The sequence below is a fragment of the Electrona antarctica genome (assembly GCF_951216825.1).
Source record: "Electrona antarctica genome assembly, contig: scaffold_923, whole genome shotgun sequence".
NCBI classification, from domain to species: Eukaryota; Metazoa; Chordata; class Actinopteri; order Myctophiformes; family Myctophidae; genus Electrona; species Electrona antarctica.
In genome coordinates, this window is record NW_027637052.1 from 7,883 (window position 1) to 31,683 (window position 23,801).

The window sequence follows — 23,801 nt, forward strand, 5'->3', positions numbered from 1 at the left end:
GTTTGCCTGTTATCTCTCCTAATGGTACCAACATCAATACAGCATTGATGGAATTGTGGACACAATCTTATCCAACCACAACAAAATATTCAGTTTTGGGTCTGAATGGTGGTCCGTGGCACAAATGGGTCTCTGAGAGGCTAAATGTCATCAAATGGTGGTCCGTGGCTCAAATGGGTCTGAGAGGCTAAATGTCATCAGATGGTGGTCCGTGGCTCAAATGGGTCTGAGAGGCTAAATGTCATCAGATGGTGGTCCGTGGCTCAAATGGGTCTGAGAGGCTAAATGTCATCAAATGGTGGTCCGTGGCTCAAATGGGTCTGAGAGGCTAAATGTCATCAGATGGTGGTCCGTGGCTCAAATGGGTCTCTGAGAGGCTAAGTGTCATCAGATGGTGGTCCGTGGCTCAAATGGGTCTGAGAGGCTAAATGTCATCAAATGGTGGTCCGTGGCTCAAATGGGTCTGAGAGGCTAAATGTCATCAGATGGTGGTCCGTGGCTCAAATGGGTCTGAGAGGCTAAATGTCATCAAATGGTGGTCCGTGGCTCAAATGGGTCTGAGAGGCTAAATGTCATCAGATGGTGGTCCGTGGCTCAAATGGGTCTCTGAGAGGCTAAGTGTCATCAGATGGTGGTCCGTGGCTCAAATGGGTCTGAGAGGCTAAATGTCATCAAATGGTGGTCCGTGGCTCAAATGGGTCTGAGAGGCTAAATGTCATCAAACGGTGGTCCGTGGCTCAGATGGGTCTGAGAGGCTAAATGTCATCAAATGGTGGTCCGTGGCTCAAATGGGTCTGAGAGGCTAAGTGTCATCAAATGGTGGTCCGTGGCTCAAATGGGTCTGAGAGGCTAAGTGTCATCAAATGGTGGTCCGTGGCTCAAATGGCGAATAAATAATGGATCTTGATATGAAACGGGTTGAAAACCACTGGCGTATACGATCAGGCTTGTGTCGAGATCAGATTTAGAAAAATATGATATAATTTTCCACAAAAATAACTTAGCTACACTACGCTACGCTACGCTACGCTACGCTATGCTATGCTACGCTACGGTAGTTAATGACCGCACATTGTGTGTGTGTGTGTGTTTGTGTCTGTGTGTGTGTGTGTGTGTGTGTGTGTGTGTGTGTGTGTGTGTGTGTGTGTGTGTGTGTGTGTGTGTGTGTGTGTGTGTGTGTGTGTGTGTGTGTGATGTGCTCGGTAAAGGTGTGGTTCCTACTTCCTGTCTACATGATGGGGGGGAGGTGGGGGGGTGTTAGAGCCATTTGGAGGCCTTATGTGATTGACTGTGGCTGTACGTACCCCTCCGCACTCTGCCGTGGCCCCCGGGGGGGCCCCCAGACCGGGGGTCCGGTGGGGGTGGTGGTCCGTGGGGCCCCCCAGAGCGGGGGTCCGGGGGGAAGCAGGGGGGTCTGTCGCTGCAGGGGCTGAAGATCTCCTCGGGGGAAACGGCCTGGTCGATGTGAGGGCAGTCCTCGTCCGCCAGGGCCGCGTCCGCCGCCTCTCCGTTCAGCTTGGGCTCTGATTGGACCAGATGTTGAGACATTATTATAACATAACAGAGCCATGCACTGGCCTACTTGGAACGATGCAAGTTGGAAATGCATGCCCCACCCAGATATTATGTCTGTGTCCCTTTTATGCCCAAATATGGAGTCTATGCAGCCGTCAGAATGATGTCAGAACGGGTGGTTTCTTCTCGACAGCAACAATACATTATTTATACATTAGATCTGTTCATTGTTCCTGTTATTCATACTTTAGATCTGTTCATTGTTCCTGTTATTTATACTTTAGATCTGTTCATTGTTCCTGTTATTCATACTTTAGATCTGTTCATTGTTCCTGTTATTTATACATTAGATCTGTTCATTGTTCCTGTTATTCATACATTAGATCTGTTCATTGTTCCTGTTATTTATACATTAGATCTGTTCATTGTTCCTGTTATTCATACATTAGATCTGTTCATTGTTCCTGTTATTCATACTTTAGATCTGTTCATTGTTCCTGTTATTCATACATTAGATCTGTTCATTGTTCCTGTTATTTATACATTAGATCTGTTCATTGTTCCTGTTATTCATACATTAGATCTGTTCATTGTTCCTGTTATTTATACATTAGATCTGTTCATTGTTCCTGTTATTTATACATTAGATCTGTTCATTGTTCCTGTTATTCATACTTTAGATCTGTTCATTGTTCCTGTTATTCATATACATTAGATCTGTTCATTGTTCCTGTTATTCATACATTAGATCTGTTCATTGTTCCTGTTATTCATACATTATATCTGTTCATTGTTCCTGTTATTCATACATTAGATCTGTTCATTGTTCCTGTTATTCATATACATTAGATCTGTTCATTGTTCCTGTTATTCATACATTAGATCTGTTCATTGTTCCTGTTATTTATACATTAGATCTGTTCATTGTTCCTGTTATTCATACATTAGATCTGTTCATTGTTCCTGTTATTCATACATTAGATCTGTTCATTGTTCCTGTTATTCATACATTAGATCTGTTCATTGTTCCTGTTATTCATACATTAGATCTGTTCATTGTTCCTGTTATTCATACATTAGATCTGTTCATTGTTCCTGTTATTTTCATCTGAGTTATGCGCGGTTGAGCTCTAAAGAGCCTTTGCATTTGTTTGGCTCAATCTTTTGTTAATCATTTGTTACTCTTTCTTTTTAATTAATCAAGAACTGTGAGTTTGAAAACCTGTGTTTCCTTATGCTGTGAATGCATGGTACCTCACAAGACCAATGTTCTGATGCTGTGAATAAATGGTACCTCACAAGACCAATGTTCTGATGCTGTGAATGCAGCATGGTACCTCACAAGACCAATGTTCTGATGCTGTGAATGCAGCATTGTACCTCACAAGACCAATGTTCTGATGCTGTGAATGCAGCATGGTACCTCACAAGACCAATGTTCTGAAGCTGTGAATGTATGGTCCCTCACAAGACCAATGTTCTGATGTTGTGAATGCAGCATGGTACCTCACAAGACCAATGTTCTGAAGCTGTGAATGTATGGTCCCTCACAAGACCAATGTTCTGATGTTGTGAATGCAGCATGGTACCTCACAAGACCAATGTTCTGATGCTGTGAATGCAGCATTGTACCTCACAAGACCAATGTTCTGATGCTGTGAATGCATGGTACCTCACAAGAACAATGTTCTGATGCTGTGAATGCATGGTACCTCACAAGACCAATGTTCTGATGCTGTGAATGCAAGGTACCTACAAGACCAATGTTCTGATGCTGTGAATGCAGCATGGTACCTCACAAGACCAATGTTCTGATGCTGTGAATGCATGGTCCCTCACAAGATCAATGTTCTGATGCTGTGAATGTATGGTCCCTCACAAGACCAATGTTCTGAAGCTGTGAATGCAAGGTACCTACAAGACCTATGTTCTGATGCTGTGAATGTATGGTCCCTCACAAGACCAATGTTCTGAAGCTGTGAATGCAGCATGGTACCTCACAAGACCAATGTTCTGAAGCTGTGAATGCATGGTACCTCACAAGACCAATGTTCTGATGTTGTGAATGCATGGTACCTCACAAGACCAATGTTCTGATGCTGTGAATACTTGGTACCTCACAAGACCAATGTTCTGATGCTGTGAATACTTGGTACCTCACAAGACCAATGTTCTGATGCTGTGAATACTTGGTACCTCACAAGACCAATGTTCTGATGCTGTGAATGCAGCATGTTACCTCACAAGACCAATGTTCTGATGCTGTGAATGCATGGTACCTCACAAGACCAATGTTCTGAAGCTGTGAATGCATGGTACCTCACAAGACCAATGTTCTGATGCTGTGAATGCATGGTACCTCACAAGACCAATGTTCTGATGCTGTGAATGCATGGTACCTCACAAGACCAATGTTCTGAAGCTGTGAATGCATGGTACCTCACAAGACCAATGTGCTGATGCTGTGAATGCAGCATGGTACCTCACAAGACCAATGTTCTGAAGCTGTGAATGCAGCATGGTACCTCACAAGACCAATGTTCTGGTGCTGTGAATGCATGGTACCTCACAAGACCAATGTTCTGAAGCTGTGAATGCATGGTACCTCACAAGACCAATGTTCTGATGCTGTGAATGCAGCATGGTACCTCACAAGACCAATGTTCTGATGCTGTGAATGCAGCATGGTACCTCACAAGACCAATGTTCTGATGCTGTGAATGCATGGTACCTCACAAGACCAATGTTCTGATGCTGTGAATGCATGGTACCTCACAAGACCAATGTTCTGATGCTGTGAATGCATGGTACCTCACAAGACCAATGTTCTGAAGCTGTGAATACTTGGTACCTCACAAGACCAATGTTCTGGTGCTGTGAATACTTGGTACCTCACAAGACCAATGTTCTGATGCTGTGAATGCATGGTACCTCACAAGACCAATGTTCTGATGCTGTGAATGCATGGTACCTCACAAGACCAATGTTCTGATGCTGTGAATGCATGGTACCTCACAAGACCAATGTTCTGAAGCTGTGAATGCATGGTACCTCACAAGACCAATGTTCTGATGCTGTGAATGCATGGTACCTCACAAGACCAATGTTCTGATGCTGTGAATGCATGGTACCTCACAAGACCAATGTTCTGATGCTGTGAATACTTGGTACCTCACAAGACCAATGTTCTGATGCTGTGAATGCATGGTCCCTCACAAGACCAATGTTCTGATGTTGTGAATGCAGCATGGTACCTCACAAGACCAATGTTCTGATGCTGTGAATGCATGGTACCTCACATGACCAATGTTCTGGTGCTGTGAATGCATGGTACCTCACAAGACCAATGTTCTGATGCTGTGAATGCATGGTATCTCACAAGACCAATGTTCTGATGCTGTGAATGCAGCATGGTACCTCACAAGACCAATGTTCTGATGCTGTGAATGCAGCATGGTACCTCACAAGACCAATGTTCTGATGCTGTGAATGCATGGTCCCTCACGTCACAAGACCAATGTTCTGATGCTGTGAATGCAGCATGGTACCTCACAAGACCAATGTTCTGATGCTGTGAATGCAGCATGGTACCTCACAAGACCAATGTTCTGATGCTGTGAATGCATGGTACCTCACAAGACCAATGTTCTGATGCTGTGAATGCATGGTACCTCACAAGACCAATGTTCTGATGCTGTGAATGCAGCATGGTACCTCACAAGACCAATGTTCTGATGCTGTGAATGCAGCATGGTACCTCACAAGACCAATGTTCTGATGCTGTGAATGCAGCATGGTACCTCACAAGACCAATGTTCTGATGCTGTGAATGCAGCATGGTACCTCACAAGACCAATGTTCTGATGCTGTGAATGCAGCATGGTACCTCACAAGACCAATGTTCTGATGCTGTGAATGCAGCATGGTACCTCACAAGACCAATGTTCTGATGCTGTGAATGCATGGTACCTCACATGACCAATGTTCTGGTGCTGTGAATGCATGGTACCTCACAAGACCAATGTTCTGATGCTGTGAATGCATGGTACCTCACAAGACCAATGTTCTGATGCTGTGAATGCATGGTACCTCACAAGACCAATGTTCTGATGCTGTGAATGCAGCATGGTACCTCACAAGACCAATGTTCTGATGCTGTGAATGCATGGTACCTCACATGACCAATGTTCTGGTGCTGTGAATGCATGGTACCTCACAAGACCAATGTTCTGATGCTGTGAATGCATGGTACCTCACAAGACCAATGTTCTGATGCTGTGAATGCATGGTACCTCACAAGACCAATGTTCTGATGCTGTGAATGCATGGTACCTCACAAGACCAATGTTCTGATGCTGTGAATGCAGCATGGTACCTCACAAGACCAATGTTCTGATGCTGTGAATACTTGGTACCTCACAAGACCAATGTTCTGATGCTGTGAATACATGGTACCTCACAAGACCAATGTTCTGAAGCTGTGAATGCATGGTACCTCACAAGACCAATGTTCTGATGCTGTGAATGCAGCATGGTACCTCACAAGACCAATGTTCTGAAGCTGTGAATGCAGCATGGTACCTCACAAGACCAATGTTCTGGTGCTGTGAATGCATGGTACCTCACAAGACCAATGTTCTGAAGCTGTGAATGCATGGTACCTCACAAGACCAATGTTCTGATGCTGTGAATGCAGCATGGTACCTCACAAGACCAATGTTCTGATGCTGTGAATGCAGCATGGTACCTCACAAGACCAATGTTCTGATGCTGTGAATGCATGGTACCTCACAAGACCAATGTTCTGATGCTGTGAATGCATGGTACCTCACAAGACCAATGTTCTGATGCTGTGAATGCATGGTACCTCACAAGACCAATGTTCTGAAGCTGTGAATACTTGGTACCTCACAAGACCAATGTTCTGGTGCTGTGAATACTTGGTACCTCACAAGACCAATGTTCTGATGCTGTGAATGCATGGTACCTCACAAGACCAATGTTCTGATGCTGTGAATGCATGGTACCTCACAAGACCAATGTTCTGATGCTGTGAATGCATGGTACCTCACAAGACCAATGTTCTGAAGCTGTGAATGCATGGTACCTCACAAGACCAATGTTCTGATGCTGTGAATGCATGGTACCTCACAAGACCAATGTTCTGATGCTGTGAATGCATGGTACCTCACAAGACCAATGTTCTGATGCTGTGAATACTTGGTACCTCACAAGACCAATGTTCTGATGCTGTGAATGCATGGTCCCTCACAAGACCAATGTTCTGATGTTGTGAATGCAGCATGGTACCTCACAAGACCAATGTTCTGATGCTGTGAATGCATGGTACCTCACATGACCAATGTTCTGGTGCTGTGAATGCATGGTACCTCACAAGACCAATGTTCTGATGCTGTGAATGCAGCATGGTACCTCACAAGACCAATGTTCTGATGCTGTGAATGCAGCATGGTACCTCACAAGACCAATGTTCTGATGCTGTGAATGCATGGTCCCTCACGTCACAAGACCAATGTTCTGATGCTGTGAATGCAGCATGGTACCTCACAAGACCAATGTTCTGATGCTGTGAATGCAGCATGGTACCTCACAAGACCAATGTTCTGATGCTGTGAATGCATGGTACCTCACAAGACCAATGTTCTGATGCTGTGAATGCATGGTACCTCACAAGACCAATGTTCTGATGCTGTGAATGCAGCATGGTACCTCACAAGACCAATGTTCTGATGCTGTGAATGCAGCATGGTACCTCACAAGACCAATGTTCTGATGCTGTGAATGCAGCATGGTACCTCACAAGACCAATGTTCTGATGCTGTGAATGCAGCATGGTACCTCACAAGACCAATGTTCTGATGCTGTGAATGCATGGTACCTCACAAGACCAATGTTCTGATGCTGTGAATGCATGGTACCTCACAAGACCAATGTTCTGATGCTGTGAATGCAGCATGGTACCTCACAAGACCAATGTTCTGATGCTGTGAATGCAGCATGGTACCTCACAAGACCAATGTTCTGATGCTGTGAATGCAGCATGGTACCTCACAAGACCAATGTTCTGATGCTGTGAATGCATGGTACCTCACAAGACCAATGTTCTGATGCTGTGAATGCATGGTACCTCACAAGACCAATGTTCTGATGCTGTGAATGCAGCATGGTACCTCACAAGACCAATGTTCTGATGCTGTGAATGCAGCATGGTACCTCACAAGACCAATGTTCTGATGCTGTGAATGCATGGTACCGCACAAGACCAATGTTCTGATGCTGTGAATGCAGCATGGTACCTCACAAGACCAATGTTCTGATGCTGTGAATGCACGGTACCTCACAAGACCAATGTTCTGAAGCTGTGAATGCATGGTACCTCACAAGACCAATGTTCTGATGCTGTGAATGCACGGTACCTCACAAGACCAATGTTCTGAAGCTGTGAATGCATGGTACCTCACAAGACCAATGTTCTGATGCTGTGAATGCACGGTACCTCACAAGACCAATGTTCTGAAGCTGTGAATGCATGGTACCTCACAAGACCAATGTTCTGAAGCTGTGAATGCACGGTACCTCACAAGACCAATGTTCTGAAGCTGTGAATGCATGGTACCTCACAAGACCAATGTTCTGAAGCTGTGAATGCAGCATGGTACCTCACAAGACCAATGTTCTGAAGCTGTGAATGCAGCATGGTACCTCACAAGACCAATGTTCTGAAGCTGTGAATGCAGCATGGTACCTCACAAGACCAATGTTCTGATGCTGTGAATACTTGGTACCTCACAAGACCAATGTTCTGATGCTGTGAATGCAGCATGGTACCTCACAAGACCAATGTTCTGATGCTGTGAATGCACGGTACCTCACAAGACCAATGTTCTGATGCTGTGAATGCATGGTACCTCACAAGACCAATGTTCTGATGCTGTGAATGCATGGTACCTCACAAGACCAATGTTCTGATGCTGTGAATGCAGCATGGTACCTCACAAGACCAATGTTCTGATGCTGTGAATGCACTATGGTACTTCACAAGACCAATGTTCTGATGCTGTGAATGCAGCATGGTACCTCACAAGACCAATGTTCTGATGCTGTGAATGCATGGTACCTCACAAGACCAATGTTCTGATGCTGTGAATGCATGGTACCTCACAAGACCAATGTTCTGATGCTGTGAATAATTGGTACCTCACAAGACCAATGTTCTGAAGCTGTGAATGCAGCATGGTACCTCACAAGACCAATGTTCTGATGTTGTGAATGCAGCATGGTCCCTCACAAGACCAATGTTCTGATGCTGTGAATACTTGGTACCTCACAAGACCAATGTTCTGATGCTGTGAATACTTGGTACCTCACAAGACCAATGTTCTGATGCTGTGAATACTTGGTACCTCACAAGACCAATCTTCTGATGCTGTGAATACTTGGTACCTCACAAGACCAAAGTTCTGATGCTGTGAATGCAGCATGGTACCTCACAAGACCAATGTTCTGATGCTGTGAATGCATGGTACCTCACAAGACCAATGTTCTGATGCTGTGAATACTTGGTACCTCACAAGACCAATGTTCTGATGCTGTGAATGCATGGTACCTCACAAGACCAATGTTCTGATGCTGTGAATACTTGGTACCTCACAAGACCAATGTTCTGATGCTGTGAATACTTGGTACCTCACAAGACCAATGTTCTGATGCTGTGAATACTTGGTACCTCACAAGACCAATGTTCTGATGCTGTGAATACTTGGTACCTCACAAGACCAATGTTCTGATGCTGTGAATACTTGGTCCCTCACAAGACCAATGTTCTGATGCTGTGAATACTTGGTACCTCACAAGACCAATGTTCTGATGCTGTGAATACTTGGTACCTCACAAGACCAATGTTCTGATGCTGTGAATACTTGGTACCTCACAAGACCAATGTTCTGATGCTGTGAATACTTGGTACCTCACAAGACCAATGTTCTGATGCTGTGAATGCAGCATGGTACCTCACAAGACCAATGTTCTGATGCTGTGAATGCAGCATGGTACCTCACAAGACCAATGTTCTGATGCTGTGAATACTTGGTACCTCACAAGACCAATGTTCTGATGCTGTGAATGCAGCATGGTACCTCACAAGACCAATGTTCTGATGCTGTGAATACTTGGTACCTCACAAGACCAATGTTCTGATGCTGTTCAAGGTTCAAGGTTCAAGGTTAGCTTTATTGTCCCTTGCGGGAAATTGGTTTGCAGCCAGATCATAGTAAAAAATACACACAACAACAACATTCAATACAAGACTGAGATCTAAGAACAGGGCACTAGAGACAGAGAATTCATGACATTCAAAGTAGCAAAGTCAGCAAAAGTGCATTAGTGGGCAGTATGTGCAAAGAGGCAAGAATAAAGTGCTATCTGCTGTTCAGCAGTTGAATAGCAGCCGGGACAAAGGATAGTTTGAACCGATTAGTCTTTGTAGTGGGCACCCTCAGCCGACGACCTGAGGGCAACAGTTCAAACTCAGACCGAAGTGGGTGATCCGATACCTCCAGGAGGGAGGAGGCTCTTTTAAGCATCTGCCTCTTGTACAGTTCTATGAGTTGGGCTTGGGTTCTCCCAGAAATCTTACTGGCCACTTTGACGAGGCTGCTGAGCCTGTTCTTGTTTGCCAGGGTCAGATTACCGTACCAGGCAACCATACAAAACATGAGAACAGATTCAATAAAACTTCTATAGAAAAGAGTCATCATCACAGACGAGACATTAAAAGAACGCATTTTCCTCAGAAAAAAAAGACGCTGCTGGACTTTTTTTGATGTAGAGGCAACATGAGAGTCAAAGGAGAGTTTGTTGTCAAGAACGACACCCAAATATTTATAGCTCTCTACAATTTAAATTTCTGTGCCCTTAATGAGTGTAGGAGCAGGACTGGGAGGAGTCCTTCTAAAGCTGATGATCATGTCTTTTGTTTTGGTCACATTTAACTGTAAGAATGACTTGTCACACCACGATATGAAGTCATTGACAACTGGCCCATGCTGTACCTCATTGTCTTCAAGAAGGCTAACAATCACAGAGTCATCAGCAAATTTGACAATATACCTGTTAGGGTGATTGCTACAACAGTCGTTGGTATACAGAATATACAGTAGTGAGGAGAGACAACAGCCTTGGGGAGAACCAGTGGAGGAGAGCAACAGAGAAGACAGGACCTCATTTACCCTCACGCACTGAGACCTAACAGTTAAGAAGTCTATGATCCAGCCAACAAGGTTAAGATCCAGTTTAAAATAACTGATTAGCTTCTGGGCTAGAAGATGTGGCTGGATCGTGTTAAAGGCAGAGGAAAAATCGACAAACAACAGTCTGGCCTGTGTTTTTTTCCCCTCAAGGTGGCGGTACAAGAAATGCAGTAGGGTGATAGTGGCATCATCTACACCTCTTCCAGACCTGTATGCAAACTGCAGGGGATCTAGAGATTTCTCCACCTGCTTTAGGATGCTATCTTTGACTAGCTTTTCCAAACATTTCATTACTAATGAAGTCAAGGCAACAGGCCTGAAGTCATTTAATGACTTTGGGGTTCTAATTTTGGCAACTGGGACAATTGTGGACTGTTTCCATAACTTAGGGACCCGCTGTTGTTGAAGAGATAAGTTAAAAATAAAATGAAAAATGCTGCAGAGCTGTTCAGCACACGTTGAGAGAACCTTGCCACATATATTGTCCGGCCCTGGACTTTTTGACTTAGTGTGTCTGAGGTGTTTTTCCACACTTTTTTTGTCAATTACTAGGGCTGGAGGGGCTCTAGTCTCGTTTTTTAATTCATTAATTTTATTAGCAAAGTCCTGATTCTCAAATCTTAGGTAAAACTTATTTAGCTCATTGGCCAGCTGTACATCTGAGTCAAACCCAGGCATGGAGATGAGCTTATGGCCTTTATCATCTGCCCCTGTCATAGATTTCATGCCGTTCCATGCTTCCCTGAGGTTGTTACTGCTCAGCTCAGCTTCGATTTTGTTTTTGTACCTGAGTTTACCTTTTTTTATTTCAGACTTTATCTCTCTATTTAGTTCCCTAACCTTGGGTAGATCACCCTCATTGAAGGCATTTTTCCTGTTGTGGATTAAGCTTTTAAGGGCTGATGATGCCCAGGGTTTGCTATTAGGAAAAACCTTAACCTTAACTGTGAATACTTGGTACCTCACAAGACCAATGTTCTGATGCTGTGAATGCATGGTACCTCACAAGACCAATGTTCTGATGCTGTGAATACTTGGTACCTCACAAGACCAATGTTCTGATGCTGTGAATACTTGGTACCTCACAAGACCAATGTTCTGATGTTGTGAATACTTGGTACCTCACAAGACCAATGTTCTGATGCTGTGAATACTTGGTACCTCACGTCACAAGACCGATGTTCGCCTTAGAATATGGGGCTCTAATAGAGTTAATTATGTTTTATGTTATTACGTACAGTCAATACGTCAATCATCAATATGTCTGTGCAAACTCTGGGTTCCTATTGTAGCTTCAGGATGAGTAATAGTGCATTAAGAAGTGTATGATCGACCGCATCACTCTGCATCACTCATCAGCTCATAGGGTTAGCTTTAGTTGGTCCAATCACTGTGTTGTGTTCTGTAGGTCATAGCATTAGCTTTAGTTGGTCCAATCACTGTGTTGTGTTCTGTAGCTCATAGCATTAGCTTTAGTTCGTCCAATCACTGTGTTGTGTTCTGTAGCTCATAGCATTAGCTTTAGTTGGTCCAATCACTGTGTTGTGTTCTGTAGCTCATAGCATTAGCTTTAGTTGGTCCAATCACTGTGTTGTGTTCTGTAGCTCATAGCATTAGCTTTAGTTGGTCCAATCACTGTGTTGTGTTCTGTAGCTCATAGCATTAGCTTTAGTTGGTCCAATCACTGTGTTGTGTTCTGTAGCTCATAGCATTAGCTTTAGTTCGTCCAATCACTGTGTTGTGTTCTGTAGCTCATAGCATTAGCTTTAGTTGGTCCAATCACTGTGTTGTGTTCTGTAGCTCATAGCATTAGCTTTAGTTGGTCCAATCACTGTGTTGTGTTCTGTAGCTCATAGCATTAGCTTTAGTTGGTCCAATCACTGTGTTGTGTCCTGTAGCTCATAGCATTAGCTTTAGTTGGTCCAATCACTGTGTTGTGTTCTGTAGCTACTAGCTCATAGCATTAGCTTTAGTTGGTCCAATCACTGTGTTGCGTTCTGTAGCTCATAGCATTAGCTTTAGTTGGTCCAATCACTGTGTTGTGTTCTGTAGGTCATAGCATTAGCTTTAGTTGGTCCAATCACTGTGTTGTGTTCTGTAGCTACTAGCTCATAGCATTAGCTTTAGTTGGTCCAATCACTGTGTTGTGTCCTGTAGCTCATAGCATTAGCTTTAGTTGGTCCAATCACTGTGTTGTGTTCTGTAGCTACTAGCTCATAGCATTAGCTTTAGTTGGTCCAATCACTGTGTTGTGTTCTGTAGCTCATAGCATTAGCTTTAGTTGGTCCAATCACTGTGTGGTGTTCTGTAGGTCATAGCATTAGCTTTAGTTGGTCCAATCACCGTGTTGTGTTCTGTAGCTCATAGCATTAGCTTTAGTTGGTCCAATCACCGTGTTGTGTTCTGTAGCTCATAACATTAGCCGCTGTAGAGAATCTGGGTCAACACTTCCGCGTTGCGGCCTTTCAGGGCTTAGGAGGCACTCCCATTGGCTTAGGCGGCATTTCAGAGCATGGGTTCAGACTCGGGGCAGCCAATCGCCTGACACATATAAGAGACAGCTGTCTCCTCTGTGTCTCTCCTGTGTCTTCTGTGTGTCTCCTGACACACCTAAGAGACACACACATGAGAGACAGCTGTCTCCTCTGTGTCTCCTGACACACCTAAGAGACAGCTGTCTCCTCTGTGTCTCCTGACACACATAAGAGACAGCTGTCTCCTCTGTGTCTCCTGACACACATGAGAGACAGCTGTCTCCTCTGTGTCTCCTCTGTGTCTCCTGACACACCTAAGAGACAGCTGTCTCCTCTGTGTCTCCTCTGTGTCTCCTCTGTGTCTCCTGACACACATGAGAGACAGCTGTCTCCTGGGTGTCTCCAGTGTCTTCTTTGTGTCTCATGGCTCGCAGTGCATTTCCAAAGGGAGTCACGTGGTTTGACGAGACAACATTGCTCCCTGGCTGTCTTCTGCCCCCCCCCCCCATGGAGCAAGCTTGTCTCGTCAAACCATGTGACTCCCTTTGAAAATGCACTTTACTTTACTTTACTCGTTTATTTAGTCGGGACAGTGTATATTGATGAATGGTATATTGGTGTCTCCTGAGCTCATTCCAGTATTAACAACCTTTTATGGACTGTACATTTTCACTGCGAGCCGTGAGACACACAGAAGACACAGGAGACACAGAGGAGACAGCTGTCTCTTATGTGTGTCAGGAGACACAGAGGAGACACAGAGGAGACACAGAGGAAACAGCTGTCTCTTATGTGTGTCAGGAGACACAGAGGAGACAACCATATATATGTGTGTCAGGAGACAGAGGAGACAACCATATGTGTGTCAGGAGACACAGAGGAGACACAGAGGAGACAACCATATATATGTGTGTCAGGAGACACAGAGGAGACACAGAGGAGACAACCATATGTGTGTCAGGAGACACAGAGGAGACACAGAGGAGACAGCTGTCTCTTATGTGTGTCAGGAGACACAGAGGAGACACAGAGGAGACAACCATATATATGTGTCAGGAGACACAGAGGAGACAGCTGTCTCTTAGGTGTGTCAGGAGACACAGAGGAGACAGCTGTCTCTCATGTGTGTCAGGAGACACAGAGGAGACAGCTGTCTCTCATGTGTGTCAGGAGACACAGAGGAGACACAGAGGAGACAGCTGTCTCTCATGTGTGTCAGGAGACACAGATGAAACACAGAGGAGACTGCTGTCTCTCATGTGTGTCAGGAGACACAGAGGAGACACAGAGGAGACAGCTGTCTCTCATGTGTCAGGAGACACAGAGGAGATAACTGTCTCTCGTGTGTGTCAGGAGACACCCAGGAGACAGCTGTCTCTTAGATGTGTCAGGATACACAGAGGAGACACAGAGGAGACAGCTGTCTCTCATGTGTGTCAGGAGACACAGAGGAGACACAGAGGAGACAGCTGTCTCTCATGTGTGTCAGGAGACACAGAGGAGACACAGAGGAGACAGCTGTCTCTCATGTGTGTCAGGAGACACAGAGGAGACAGCTGTCTCTCGTGTGTGTCAGGAGACACCCAGGAGACAGCTGTCTCTCATGTGTGTCAGGAGACACAGAGGAGACACAGAGGAGACAGCTGTCTCTCATGTGTGTCAGGAGACACAGAGGAGACAGCTGTCTCTCATGTGTGTCAGGAGACACAGAGGAGACAGCTGTCTCTCATTTGTGTCAGGAGACACAGAGGAGACACAGAGGAGACACAGAGGAGACAGCTGTCTCTCATGTGTGTCAGGAGACACAGAGGAGACACAGAGGAGACAGCTGTCTCTCATGTGTGTCAGGAGACACAGAGGAGACACAGAGGAGACACAAAGGAGACAGCTGTCTCTCATGTGTGTCAGGAGACACATAGGAGACACAGAGGAGACACAGAGGAGACAGCTGTCTCTCATGTGTGTCAGGAGACACAGATGAGACACAGAGGAGACACAGAGGAGACAGCTGTCTCTCATGTGTGTCAGGAGACACAGAGGAGACACAGAGGAGACAGCTGTCTCTCATGTGTGTCAGGAGACACAGAGGAGACACAGAGGAGACAGCTGTCTCTCATGTGTGTCAGGAGACACAGAGGAGACACAGAGGAGACACAGAGGAGACAGCTGTCTCTCATGTGTGTCAGGAGACACAGAGGAGACACAGAGGAGACACAGAGGAGACAGCTGTCTCTCATGTGTCAGGAGACACAGAGGAGACACAGAGGAGACACAAAGGAGACAGCTGTCTCTCATGTGTCAGGAGACACATAGGAGACACAGAGGAGACACAGAGGAGACAGCTGTCTCTCATGTGTCAGGAGACACATAGGAGACACAGAGGAGACACAGAGGAGACAGCTGTCTCTCATGTGTGTCAGGAGACACAGAGGAGACACAGAGGAGACACAGAGGAGACACAGAGGAGACAGCTGTCTCTTAGGTGTGTCAGGAGACACAGAGGAGACAGCTGTCTCTCATGTGTCAGGAGACACAGAGGAGACACAGAGGAGACACAGAGGAGACAGCTGTCTCTCATGTGTGTCAGGAGACACAGAGGAGACACAGAGGAGACACAGAGGAGAAACAGAGGAGACAGCTGTCTCTTAGGTGTGTCAGGAGACACAGAGGAGACAGCTGTCTCTCATGTGTCAGGAGACACAGAGGAGACACAGAGGAGACACAGAGGAGACAGCTGTCTCTCATGTGTGTCAGGAGACACAGAGGAGACACAGAGGAGACACAGAGGAGACACAGAGCAGACACAGAGGAGACACAGAGGAGACACAGAGCAGACACAGAGGAGACACAGAGGAGACAGCTGTCTCTCATGTGTGTCGGGCGCCTACAGGTCCTCAAAGCCAACCCGAGAGAAAAAAAAACCCTACCTTTAAACTTGATCTCGAAGACGTCGTTGTCCAGTGCGATGGGCGTGACGGGCTGCTGGGAGCCGACGGGCTGCTGGGAGCCGGCGCTGGAGCGGCAGTAGTTTTGGGGCGACGTGGGGCAGTAGTTGGGCGACGTGGGGCAGTAGTTGGGCGAGCCGGGCTGCAGCGCTCGGGGGATGTGCTTGCTCTTCTTCTTGGGCAGCTTCTGCTTGGCCATGGCCAGACTGTAGTACATCCCAAAGTTGTTGACGATGACGGGCACGGGCATGGCGATGGTCAGCACGCCCGCCAGGGCGCACATCGCCCCCACCAGCATGCCCGAGTTGGTCTGAGGGTACATGTCACCGTAGCCCAGCGTTGTCATGGTCACCACCGCCCACCTATAGGAGACAGTGGTTACGGAGAAGTAGTCACATTTTAAACTTTATTTAAGCCACCATAGAGCACCGAAGTCTGACGTCAATATCGGTAGAGGGCGCTAATCCACGGGTTCATGTACTTTTTATTTGTATTATAATCCCCTATAGGGGGTTCTATTATAAGAACTGTCACCCCGGCCGTTTCACTCATATGGATATGAAGAATCAACTGACTGAGAGGAAACGCTATTGTTACTGTTGCTGAATTAGTTACATTTTCACTACAAACAGACTGTATCATATATGAGTGACTGACGGTCGTAAACGATACAGAGACACCTCCCTGACAATATAACGATACAGAGACACCTCCCTGGCAATATAACGATACAGGGACACCTCCCTGACAATATAACGATACAGAGACACCTCCCCGACAATATAACGATACAGAGACACCTCCCTGACAATATAACGATACAGAGACACCTCCCTGACAATATAACGATACAGAGACACCTCCCTGACAATATAACGATACAGAGACACCTCCCTGACAATATAACGATACAGGGACACCTCCCTGACAATATAAAGATACAGAGACACCTCCCCGACAATATAACGATACAGAGACACCTCCCTGACAATATAACGATACAGAGACACCTCCCTGACAATATAACGATACAGAGACACCTCCCTGACAATATAACGATACAGAGACACCTCCCTGACAATATAACGATACAGAGACACCTCCCTGACAATATAACGATACAGGGACACCTCCCTGACAATATAACGATACAGAGACACCTCCCTGACAATATAAAGATACAGAGACACCTCCCCGACAATATAACGATACAGAGACACCTCCCTGACAATATAACGATACAGAGACACCTCCCTGACAATATAACGATACAGAGACACCTCCCTGACAATATAACGATACAGAGACACCTCCCTGACAATATAACGATACAGGGACACCTCCCTGACAATATAACGATACAGAGACACCTCCCTGACAATATAAAGATACAGAGACACCTCCCCGACAATATAACGATACAGAGACACCTCCCTGACAATATAACAGATACAGAGACACCTCCCTGACAATATAACGATACAGAGACACCTCCCTGACAATATAAAGATACAGAGACACCTCCCTGACAATATAACGATACAGAGACACCTCCCTGACAATATAACAGATACAGAGACACCTCCCTGACAATATAACGATACAGAGACACCTCCCTGACAATATAACAATACAGAGACACCTCCCTGACAATATAAAGATACAGAGACACCTCCCTGACAATATAACGATACAGAGACACCTCCCTGACAATATAACGATACAGAGACACCTCCCTGACAATATAACAGATACAGAGACACCTCCCCGACAATATAATGATACAGAGACACCTCCCTGACAATATAACGATACAGAGACACCTCCCTGACAATATAACGATACAGAGACACCTCCCTGACAATAACGCAGAGACAGCTTGTTTATTGTTGGCCCACAATGCTTATAGTAGACAATATTATGATCACCCCATGTTATTCTCCATAGAGAAATTACTTCCGTGAACCAGGGGAATCGAGGGGACGAGCGAGCGAACGACGCTCTATAGAGCATCACAGTCCCGCCCCCTTTCCGCCCCGCCCCCTTTCAGAACGACGAGAGCACCAGGAAATAATTCCCTGTTAATTTTTCCCCATAGACGTTTCAAAAAGTATTTATTACGTATTTTGAAGCCTCGGACAAAAGCCGACAGCCGAGTTGACAAATCATGACAATAAACACATTTTTGAGTGGTGCAACCACTCCAAGGAACAGCAATGTCCGTGTTCAACCGTGTTTGTGTGTGACTATGTGACTATGAGCACCAGTACCAATGAGTACCAAAAGTGGCGCTGTTGTGCCAGAAACAGAGAGAGAGAGATAGTGCTGCACTGGTGCCTGCTAATGAGAGAGAGAGAGAGAGATAGGAGGGGGCCCTAAAACATTGTGTTTATTGTCATGATTTGTCAACTGGGCTGTCGGCTTTACGAGGCTTAAATGTCTTTAAAATAAATACTTTTTCAAACATGTGGGGGAAAATTAAATTATTTCCTGGTGCCCTCGTCGTTTCTACAATTTATCAGACGCTCTTAATCCAGAGCGAACAAAAAGCATGGCAATACATCACATCCATAACAAGTAGTTATCATGAATCATGCGTAAGCTAAGAACGTAACAGTGGGCCCAGGCGGTGGCGTAACCGTCTGGGCACCCGACTGGTAATCCAGTCGCAGTGTGCCGCGGGTTCGACTCCCGAGCCCGACACGGCCTTTACTGCATGTCTTCCCCCATCTCTCTCCCGTTTCCTGTCAGCCTACTGTCTGTCCCTTCAAAAAACCAATAAAAGGCGTAAGCCGCAAAAGAATATCGTAAAAAAAAAAAAAAAAAACGTAACAGTGGAATATCTATATAATGAAACTATGCATATAAGTGCTATGTCTGTGTTATGTTCTGAAAGTGGGCGGGACTGAATGGGGGCGGGACTGAAAGGGGGCGGGACTGCGACGCTCTCTCTATACTTTCCGCCGTGCGTTGCATCCTTAGAGTACATATTAATAGAGACGGAACCCGGAGGAAACCCTGACGCCAAATGGACATAGTGGCCGAATTTGGTGTTGCAGCTTGGGGCCAGCGCTGGTCCGTTGACTGTCATTGCGCACGTTCATGTTTATTGGGCCCAGACACGTGAACGCAATGTTTCATACGTGAACGCTATGTTTCACACGTGAACGCTATGTTTCACACGTGAATGCTATGTTTTATACGTGAACGCTATGTTTTATACGTGAACGCTATGTTTCACACGTGAACGCTATGTTTCACACGTGAACGCTATGTTTTATACGTGAACGCTATGTTTTATACGTGAACGCTATGTTTCATACGTGAACGCTATGTTTTATACGTGAACGCTATGTTTTATACGTGAACGCTATGTTTCATACGTGAACGCTATGTTTTATACGTGAACGCTATGTTTTATACGTGAACGCTATGTTTCATACGTGAACGCTATGTTTCATACGTGAACGCTATGTTTTATACGTGAACGCTATGTTTTATACGTGAACGCTATGTTTTATACGTGAACGCTATGTTTCATACGTGAACGCTATGTTTCATACGTGAACGCTATGTTTTATACGTGAACGCTATGTTTTATACGTGAACGCTATGTTTCATACGTGAACGCTATGTTTTATACGTGAACGCTATGTTTTATACGTGAACGCTATGTTTCATACGTGAACGCTATGTTTCATACGTGAACGCTATGTTTCATACGTGAACACTATGTTTCATACGTGAACGCTATGTTTTCTACGTGAACGCTATGTTTCATACGTGAACGCTATGTTTCATACGTGAACGCTATGTTTTATACGTGAACGCTATGTTTCATACGTGAACGCTATGTTTTATACGTGAACGCTATGTTTCATACGTGAACGCTATGTTTCATACGTGAACGCTATGTTTTATACGTGAACGCTATGTTTTATACGTGAACGCTATGTTTTATACGTGAACGCTATGTTTCATACGTGAACGCTATGTTTCATACGTGAACGCTATGTTTTATACGTGAACGCTATGTTTCATACGTGAACGCTATGTTTTATACGTGAACGCTATGTTTTATACGTGAACGCTATGTTTCATACGTGAACGCTATGTTTCATACGTGAACGCTATGTTTCATACGTGAACGCTATGTTTTATACGTGAACGCTATGTTTCATACGTGAACGCTATGTTTCATACGTGAACGCTATGTTTCATACGTGAACGCTATGTTTCATACGTGAACGCTATGTTTCATACGTGAACGCGTGCAATGATAGTCAACGGCAGCGCGTTCATGTGTTTGGGCCCAATCCATCCCAGAATGCACTCTGTTCCTACCCGGAAGGAGGAGTGAAATCGCCTCATGCACTTTTGAGCAACTTCTCTTGAACCTCTGAACCTCAGAACCTCTGAACAGCTCAGCGGGGCAATGGAGACCCAATTGGTCTCCGGTTCCAACTCCGATGTTGCGGATTCCCCCCCCCCCCCCTGGGGTTTAAGAGGTTAATGCAAGTGGATGTGAGGAGAAATCCGGTGCCGTCTCTATTCATATATAGTCTAAAGGTCTCTAAAGGTCTCTATTCATATATAGTCTAAAGGTCTCTAAAGGTCTCTATTCATATATAGTCTAAAGGTTGCGTCGCTGACACTGCGTGAAAAGAGGAGTTAACGGGCAATTATGGGCACTGTATTTTCCCATAAACCTCAAGTTTAGCAGCATACAGTTAATTGCGAACGCAGTGAGCATTTACTATGAGACCCAGCAGATCACGTCTGTGTGTCTGTGTGTCTGTGTGTCTGTGTGTCTGTGTGTCTGTGTGTGTGTCACGCTGTAACACCACCCGCCCACCACCAGAGGGCGCAGCTGTATCACACACAAAAACACACATGCACGCACGCACACACACGCACGCACGCACACACACACACACACACAAAACTTAACTTAAAAAAAAACTTAACTTAAAAACTTAACTTAAAAAAAAACGTAACTTAAAAAAAAACCTTCTAAAGGAAAAACGCACACACACAAAAAACTTAACTTAAAAAAAAACTTAACTTAAAAACAAACTTAACTTAAAAAAAAAACTTAAAGGAAAAACGCACACACAAAAAAAACTTAACTTAAAAAAAAACTTAACTTAAAAACTTAACTTAAAAAAAAACGTAACTTAAAAAAAAACCTTCCAAAGGAAAAACGCACACACACAAAAAACTTAACTTAAAAAAAAACTTAACTTAAAAAAAAACTTAACTTAAAAAAAAAACTTAAAGGAAAAACGCACACACACAAAAAACTTAACTTAAAAAAAAACTTAACTTAAAAAAAAACTTAAAGAAAAAACTTTTTTTTAAAAAACCTAAAAAAGAAACACGCACGCACGCACACATACACACACTAAAAAAATAACTTGAAAAAACATTTAATTTAAAAAAACTTAACTTAAAAAAAACCTTAAAAAGTACGTAATTTATTCTAATTGTTGTTATTGCAATTTACGAGCTGCGTTCGCTTCCCGCGTTTGCGCGTCTTACTTGTATACAGGTGTGATGGTACAATTCGGGAGTTTACCGGAGTTTGTTGGAAAGTTTAACGGGAGTTTCCTGTAATTATACACATCCGTATTCCATGCTTTTTGCGCAGTGTGACCATAACCCGATGGGATGTTCTTGAAGTGCGTGAGATATACTCTAAGGTTGCGCCACTGACCATAACCCGATGGGGTTGTTGTTGAAGTGCGTGAGATATACTCTAAGGTTGCGCCACTGACCAGAATCCGATGGGGATGTTCTTGAAGTGCGTGTGCTCGGAGGCCCGCGGGTCGTTGGGGTTGGCGCCGATGCGCTCGGCGTAGTAGATCATGGTGGCGAAGATGAGCACGCCCAGCGCCAGGAAGATGATGAGCAGCAGGAACTCGTTGGTGCTGGCGCGCAGCGTGTGGCCCAGCACGCGCAGGCCCACGAAGTGACGCGTCAGCTTGAAGATGCGCAGGATGCGCACGAAGCGCACCACGCGCAGGAAACCCAGCACGTCTTTAGCCGCCTTGGACGAGAGGCCGCTCAGCGCCACCTACAGGGACGGGAGGACCGGTTGGATTTTAGTAGTATTATTATTTATTTTAATTACAGGGACATTTCAGCACTGGAAGAAACTGCAGTAACTAAATGTTAAAGCTGCTATAAGCAATAATATTAATGAAAATGAACATTTTAATGACCTTTTAATTCATTTATTTTTTGGTATTCAGACAGCCAGCAATGGGTAGAACGCTCCGGGGAAAAAATCAGTCTCTGTGACACATCTAGGGGCCACAATCTGCATTCAAAGATGTTCCTAGTAATGTAATAATGTAACATTAACCCCGTCGTCACCTCCAGGTAGAAAGGCAGGATGGCCACAAAGTCGATGATGTTGAGCGTCTTGCGGATGAACTCCAGCTTGTCGGGACAGAAGATGACCCTCATCATGAACTCGAAGGTGAACCAGGCCACGCACACCCCCTCGATGTAGGTGAGGTAGGCCACGGTCTCCACCTCCAGGAACACACGCTCTACCGTGGCGTTGCCCACCACCTGCAAAACACTCACTGTGTCAATGCCAGGCTGTACCACAAGGTGGCTCCACCGTGGCCTTGCCCACCACCTGCAAAACACTCCCTGTGTCAATGCCAGGCTGTACCACAAGGTGGCTCCACCGTGGCGTTGCCCACCACCTGCAAAACACTCACTGTGTCAATGCCAGGCTGTACCACAAGGTGGCTCCACCGTGGCGTTGCCCACCACCTGCAAAACACTCACTGTGTCAATGCCAGGCTGTACCACAAGGTGGCTCCACCGTGGCCTTGCCCACCACCTGCAAAACACTCACTGTGTCAATGCCAGGCTGTACCACAAGGTGGCGCACACACAACGGTGTCCACCTCCAGGAACGGTTGCCCACCACCTGCAAACAGGGGTGGGTGGGCAACCAACCACGTTGCACATTATATTACTGTCGTAGCAAAAAATAGCCGATCTACAAGCTCACAAGCTACATCACCTAATCAACATGAGTTAGACTTTAGTGCCTTCATGCCTGAGTGTCCAAGTTGCGTGCGTGCATGCGTGCGTGCGTGCGTGTGTAGTGTGTGCGCGTGTAGTGTGTGCGTGCGTGGTGTGTAGTGTGTAGTGTGTGCGTGCGTAGTGTGTGCGTGCGTAGTGTGTGTGTGCGTGTGTGCGTAGTGTGTGCGTGTGTGGTGTGTAGTGTGTGCGTAGTGTGTGCGTAGTGTGTGCGTGTGTGCGTGCGTAGTGTGTGCGTGTGTGTGCGTGCGTGCGTGCGCAGTGTGTGCGTGCGGTTCACCTCCAGCTCTGTGCGGTTCACCAGAGGGTAGTGTGTAGTGTGTAGTGTGTAGTGTGTAGTGTGTAGTGTGTAGTGTGCGTGCGGTTCACCTCCTGCTCTGTGCGGTTCACCAGAGGGTAGTGTGTAGTGTGTAGTGTGTAGTGTGTAGTGTGTAGTGTGTGTGCGTACGTGCGTGCGCAGTGTGTGTGTGCGGTTCACCTCCAGCTCCGTGCGGTTCACCAGAGGGTAGTGTGTAGTGTGTAGTGTGTAGTGT

The 23,801-nt window shown here is 45.5% G+C and overlaps 1 protein-coding gene across 1 annotated transcript; it reads right to left on the reverse strand.

Annotated features, from left to right (window-relative positions):
* Positions 1 to 1,304: 1,304 nt before the first annotated feature.
* LOC306919210 (voltage-gated potassium channel KCNC1-like) lies at positions 1,305 to 23,645 on the reverse strand (the record flags this gene model as incomplete). The annotated part of the gene is made up of 5 exons (XM_079532031.1): positions 1,305 to 1,523; positions 16,186 to 16,565; positions 21,981 to 22,279; positions 22,582 to 22,782; positions 23,549 to 23,645. Coding segments are annotated over 5 exons (1,196 nt in total), but the record flags the coding sequence as incomplete, so codon positions are not given.
* Between the last annotated feature and the right edge of the window lie 156 nt (positions 23,646 to 23,801).